A 7281-nucleotide genomic window follows, 5' to 3' on the forward strand; every position below is an offset into this window, starting at 1 on the left:
TCAGCAAGCGTTGGTCAACAAGCAGCAACTGTACGTCCTTCTGGCGCAGGCTACATCGTATGAGGTTTAGGGAACTCCTCACTCTCAAGTTCCATCTTTCCGATCCGATTTCATGCGATAAGATTGAGCAGCTGTATCAGCTGTTTGGAATAAAATGAGGTAGAATCATTTCACCAATTCCTCTTTGAATGTCTATAGTAATGTCTCATTCCGATAAAGCCTACTATAAAGCTTCACTCGAAAAGTAGAGCCTTACATAATACACAAAAGTTTGATTTTTGTGTGTATATATTGGGTATGCATTTAAATATTTGAGTATATTCTTCGAAAACTTGAAGTTAAACTGGAAAATAGTTTCGTAGATCGCTAATAACGCTATAAAATATTTAAAACAACTAATATAATAATATTTAAATTAACTAATTTTGACTGTGTGAAACATTTGTATGTTGCATGAATCTTTCAATAATAATTTTCAAATCACATATATCACAACTCTTCTTCGGTTGTCGTAGCTCACAGATGGCATAAAGCTTAGCCCTGCAATTGTTATCATTCATATGGAAAATATTATTAACTGGCCAAAGATGTACACAATCCTCAAGTAGACCCTTATTATCTGGTTGACCGCCTGACCATTTAGCATAAGGCATTGGGCGTCCGCCTTTAATTGACATAAATTTACCCTCCTCGGCCAAATCGGTTATACCCAACCAAAACTGTTTACCAATGTGACCATTCGTGGTTAAATAGGAATTCAGTGCATCCATTTCAGCTTCCGATTCAATTACAGCCAAATCACTATCATAGTTGCGACAATAAAGCATCGCACAGAACCAAATCATCTATAATTAAGAGACTTAAATTATATAATTTTAATTGTGAAACTTCTAAATAAATTACCGTAACAGCAGTATATATTAGGTAATATTTACTACCGATCTCTACGAAGGGTTGTGTCTCATTTTGACCTACAATTTAGAAAGAGTTACAATTGCAGAATAGAAAGTTCATATTCTTTCTGCAGAATGACTCACCGCGATTGGAAGTTTTAATAGACTGGGGTAAGACGCCCGCAAAACACAAAACTAAAATACAGCATTTTGTCAAACTCATTTTGTCGCTGATTAATTAGTTTATTAACAGCGTGGTCGCACAACCGACACCGAAGAACGTTCATGGAACAATGTGATTACAGACTGGAATGCCCAATTTATATACGTGGCTCACAGATGTATCTTGCATAACCCTTACCATTCCTTTTATTAAAATTTTCAGAAGTTAAAGTAGCCCATTTCATTTATTTAAATACGTATGTTTATTTATCCAAATTTTCTTTTGAAAAGACAGTAAACAATGGAAATAAATATTGTCCCGTTAATGAGAGCAAAAAAAAATGTGCGTTTCGGCGAATTTTTGTGCTCACAAAAGTATTTTGCTCCCATATTTTATTAGATCTTTGACGCTTGTGGACATCGGACTATAAACTTTCAAGGACCTAGACACCAATTAAGTGGATCCAACTGCAAATGGGTAAAGTTTAGTTGTGAATTTCGGGGAGATTATGTGTTGAGAATATGCTATTGTGCCAAAAAAAGCTAAGCATAGATTCAAGACTCAACGTCGGTAAATCTGTTGATTTTACAAAAATAAAACGCTCGTAAGAACATACCGTGATACGACTAACAAATTAACAAACCTTACCTAAATACCCCTAATATTTCGAAGACTAGGTTATCACGCGAAATTTGATTTAAAAATTCTTACTATTTTCTGCTCACACATAAATATAACAAAATCATAAATGTTTATTGAAACATTTGGAACAAAACCACATGTTATCGGTCTTTTGGTATTGCGGAAAAATATTGCCTTATGATTTCGATACCGCGTTGTTTTTATTTTGTATTGTATTAAATTTATTTTTGGGTTTCTTCTGTATAAAAAGTTTGTTCTAAGTTCTGCTGATAAGATATCCGATTTTGACATTTTTTTATTTTTGTTTGGAAAATATCGAAATAACTAACTATATGACCACCACGTATACATATTTACATTTATATATTTACATATTTCTAGCCTATATTTTAATAAGAAAATAATAATATTTGTATGTATATATGTACATATATTGTAACAGAAAAAGTTGAGGTTATGGGCAATTTCCTACTATACTTCGCAACTTCACGGCTTCTTCGCTCTATTACTGGAGTTTGACGGTTTTTTTTCTTAGGAAGTGGGAATTTTTATGATGAATCAAGTCTAATAAAATCCATAATAAGTAAACATTTTTTTGGATAAATATGTTTTATAAGTAAGTATATATATATAAGGATACATAAGTATACTAGAAATTGCAAAAGAGTTAGTATACATATATCATGTCTGCCGACGGGAAAAGGTGCTTAAAGTAATGCCAATAATATTAATATCGCTACAAATGAAACAATTAAGGGCTAATTAATGATTACTACAGCAGTTAAGTGATAATAACTCCCTTAATGGGCAGCGAAATATTTCAACTTCCGCGTTTTTTAAGTTTTATGTGAAAAGAAATGTACATATAGGTACATATATGTATACAGGGTGGATCAAAAGTTGGCTAATTTTTCAAGTTATGACTTTGCGCAATGCTGCTACCAAAGTAAGGGGACAAGTCGCTTACGTTTTGTGGGATTTTTTTTTTTAGAGATATAAAGAAAACTGTCCAACTCCCGAAAAGACTTTTCAAGTCCCTAGGTATCGAATATGTGGACCCCAGTATTCATAGTCATAAAAATCGTGCAATATCTGGGACATACAATTAAATTTCAGAGAAACCCTTTTCATGATAATAATATTTCTGTATTTCAAGAATGGGTTGAATCGCGTCAATACTTCCCTGAGCCCCCATATATACCTATTATATATATTTTCGATTTTCCCGATGACTTTATACCATATATTGGGTAGTCGAAAAAGTATTTTCATATTTTGTCAATACTAGATGTCGTTGCAAACGTATATCTCCAGTGTTACCAATGACATTTTGTTCTATACCGTGTTGAATGAGTGAGATTTTAAGCTTCATTTAATCAAAAAAAATTAAATTCGGGGAAGTTAAAAATGAGTGAAAATAACGAAGAAATTCGCTATTTTTTTGAAATTATTGTGTAAAAAAGGGACCAAGGGACTAAGGGACCAAAGCCACCCATGAAATTTGTGTAGTTTACGGAGACGATGCTGTATCAGTTCGTGTAGAACAACAATGGAACGCTTTAGTTCTGGAAATTTCGTTGTGAAAGATGCACGACCTCGCTCTGGTCGACCTATCGTTGAAAAAGTCGATGACCAAGACCATCACATAAGCAGCCATGACATCGCTAAGGAGCTTAACACTCGTCATCAAACGGTTTTGAAACATTCGAAAAAGGCTAGCTACAAAAAGAAGCTCGATGTTTGGGTACCACATGAATTGTCTGTGAAAAATTGAATGGATTGAATAAACATTTGCGATTCTTTGCTGAAACGAAATGAAATCGAACCATTTCTGAAGCGAATGGTAACAAGAGAAGAAAAGTGGATGATTTACGACAATAATGTACAAAAATGGTCATGGTCCTAGCGTGGTGAAGCGCAACAAATGGTCGCAAAGCCAGGATTGACGCCACGAAATATTATGCTGAGTGTTTGGTGAGATTGGAAATGAGTCATCCACTATGAGCTGCGCTAGCCTGGTCGAACGATTGATTCTACATTTTACTGGCAACAACTGATGGGAGTGAAGGAAGCAATCAAACAAAAAAAAACGGTCAGAACTGATCAACAGCAAGGCCATCGTTTTCCATCAGGACGACGCTAGACCACACACATCTTTGATGACTCGGCTAAAACTAGGAGAGCTCGGCTGGGAAGTTTTGATGCCTTCATCATATAGCTCTGACCTTGTACCATCGTTTCATGTTACATTGTTTCAGTCAATGCAGAACTTCCTTAATGGAGTAAAGTTGGCTTCAAGAGAAGCCTGTGAAAATTACGTGTCGCAGTTTTTCGTCAAGAAAACAGAAAAGTTTAACACACGGATCTAATAATGTCTCTAGCGGAAAAATAGCAAAAAGTGGTCCACCAAAATGGTGCATATTTGGGTCATGAAAGTTCTATAGCTATAAATTGAAAAACAATAAGTTGAAGCTGGATTAGAAATAAAAAAAGACTTTTTACCCTAAATATCACTCAATATTTGAGTTATCTCAATGAATACTGATATGATATGCCAATCTGGGTTCAAAGTTGGAATACGAAAAATATGGATATGTTTACTTAGAAAATAATTATGTGATTTTGACCACTTATAGCATTTGCTTTATGGCCTCGAACCAAAATGTTATATAATATACCCTGAAATAAGGAGATGATATAAAATATTAATTTTTATAGTTTTTAGAAATTTACGTACTATACTGAATTAGTTGTAATTTCTTCAATACGCTCAGTTTTGAAATTCGAAGAAAAATATTTCGATCTTTTGTTTGATTTATGACTCAATCTCTCTTTCGAAAAAGAATGATTTGGACCGATACCCTGGCGCGTGTTGTAGAGAGTAATGGGGGTACTCTTGGTTTGAAGTATTTTGAAAGCAAAGCTTACAATAGCAAAATATAAGATTATTTGAAAACTTTTACAGTTATTTTTAATTCATCTCCTCTCTTTTTTGTACTCGTCATAAGATTAAAAGTGCTTTTGTCACACCCTGTATATTTACATAATTCACTTTTCAATTAACAATCAACACACTGCGTGTTTTAATTGATCATTATTATTTGTTGTTGTTTGTGAAATGCACACACTTAAGCAAATATTCATTTTTATTCTAGAACTATATGAATACACCGCATATGCGTTTATATAAAGGTTTGCCGGCAACGATACATACACTTTTTTAATGAACGCAAACTGTGAATTGTTTGCGGTTTCATTGCGCGACGCTCGTCAATATTTGCACAGTTGATATGTAAATACACGGATATGTATAGGTATGCGTACATATGTATGTTTGTATGCACACAATTGAAGTATTAATGTGCATAAATGAATGTATGCATGTGTAAACAGGTGAGTGAGACATATATTTGCACGCATTTATTCATTATATGTATGTGTGTGTGTCTTCTTATTTGCAAAAAAGATGTGCCAATATTTCTTTATTTCATGTTAACATATATGAAGAATATACAGATATTTTTAGAATAAAAGAAAATGGTATTTTTTAAAACCAGACAGCTGCATAGAATGGGCAGCTTCTTGGAGAAAATAGTTGCATAATTCATACTTAATTGGATCTCCACCACTTCCTTCACAAACTTTGTGGCATTAATATACCCGATTCAGGGTAGGAAAATATCTGATACTTACTGCTACGAAATATTATAGACAGTCTTGCAAGGAATAAACTTTCACAGGGTAGAGAACCAACTCTCGGAACAGTGGAGACTGTTAAATTAATTGACTGAAAAAAATCGGAAAGCGAAATCTGATCATTACTTATCAGCCGAATCCTTACCATCAGCTCTTATTTCATTGAAAAGGAGCTGGTGAAGTTGTTAATGACTCCACTGTGAATTCAGCTCAGTATGTGTCTAAAGTCATTTGAGTACGAAGTCTTATCGGCGTACGATTCGATGTCGTCGGCAAAATCAAGGAAATAACTTATGATGTTCTTAAAAGGTGATTCCGCTTCAGCCAGACGGCTGTAAGAATGGTTTCCGCGAAAACTTCCCAGCAGTACTGCATGGAAAGTAGCTCATTATGTTCCCTAGCAGGGAGTATGAAGTCTTCGCTGTGCAAATTTTTAACCGTAGATATCAAGAGGCATCCTGTGGTAGTCCGGAGTGCAGTATTTTGACATGTCTGAAACTTTTTCGTCTGTGTTTAACTACATCCGGACGATCATATCGGTGCGAAGTAGTTTATGATCGGCTGGCCGATAGGCTTGTATGTTACCAAAAACTTTTTTTTGTCTTTTCCGCAAAAGCGGCCGGATAGCGATTTGAGGAGATGTACATTGCCAGCTTTCGCGATCGCATGAGGAGTGAAGGAGACCAGGCTGTCGTATGTAGTTAAATAGTAACGAACACGAGAACATCATCCTGTGAAATTTACAGTTTAGTTTTTCTAAATTTAGAGTTTTGATCTCGAAACAGCATGAATGATTGCCCACCGCTCAGGTAGTTCGTGGTCAACCTCATGGATTGTTCTATGCTCTAAAGTAGAGTATGATTGACTGTATCAATGGATTTTGACAAAACCAACGTTACATAGATCGATCTCTCGTAGGGTGTCTTTTGATTTAGACCATAACCTTTTTAAGCATTTATGGTGCTAAGTGCTGCTGTGCAATTTGCGAAAGCCATGTTGAGGCTCTGATAGTTTCAGGTGATGAGAGAATGTCAGTAGAAGCTAGGCCTCAAGTGTTTTCACTACTGGGTAAAGGAAAGTTAAAACACGATAATACTCTTCTTGGTTGGCTAGTTTTCCAGGTCTGGAAGTAGGATCAGTTTTCCGACTTTTTATACATCGGGTATTTGTCAACCTCTTCGAACTCACGCGTCTCGCTTCCCTCTTCAACTCTCGGTATTTATCCCATCCGGCACGTGTCGTGGTCAATGGTAACGTTGCGAAGTAGGCAGTCTGTTTTCTCTCGACTGCAACACGGTACTCCTCATCGTACGAACTGTTTTTTTGCCTTTTCCGAAAACCAATGGTTTCCTTTGCAGCTGAACATGCTTATATCGAGTTGCTGATGAGTGCTCTCAGAGCGGAGGAGAGCAAGTCAAGCAGAAAATCGTTCGGCTCTGTGTTCTGATTGCACTTCTCGACGTCGAACCTTTCTTGTGTAGTTGACGTGCGATTTTTGCTGCACAGAGGCGGGTGTGTGTCTTGGCTGCAACAAAGTAGCGGTCCGAGTCAGTGCTAGAACCACGGAGCGTGCGCACGTCTGATACGCTGGGCACGTGTGCTTCATCTATTACTACACGATCGATCTGGTTGATGGGTTTTCGATCAGGAGACTGCCAGGTAGCTTGAAGAACTTTTTTATGTTGGAATCTTGTATAACCATTGTTGACTACATAAAGGGAGACAAATTTTAATCTGACGTTAATTTTGAGCCACTCTAAGCCTGATCTCTTACTACTTAGTTGAATTTCCTTCTAAAATGTCGGCTTTGGAACTAGTGTGCTTTTGACTAGTTGGATATCAATCATATATTTTCAAAATACGGTTGTAGTTGCAAATATTAAATGT

General features: G+C 35.9%; 1 protein-coding gene across 1 annotated transcript; it reads right to left on the minus strand.

Annotated features, from left to right (window-relative positions):
• Positions 1-419: 419 nt before the first annotated feature.
• On the minus strand, positions 420-1116 carry LOC120767697 (C-type lectin 37Db-like). Its single transcript, XM_040093889.1, has 3 exons — positions 1038-1116; positions 904-971; positions 420-845 (listed from the first exon to the last, which is right to left on the minus strand). Exons 1-3 carry the CDS (start codon positions 1114-1116, stop codon positions 420-422), a joined length of 573 nt encoding a protein of 190 aa, XP_039949823.1.
• Positions 1117-7281: the final 6165 nt, after the last annotated feature.

Source organism: Bactrocera tryoni, chromosome 2 (assembly GCF_016617805.1).
Source record: "Bactrocera tryoni isolate S06 chromosome 2, CSIRO_BtryS06_freeze2, whole genome shotgun sequence".
NCBI classification, from domain to species: domain Eukaryota; kingdom Metazoa; phylum Arthropoda; class Insecta; order Diptera; family Tephritidae; genus Bactrocera; species Bactrocera tryoni.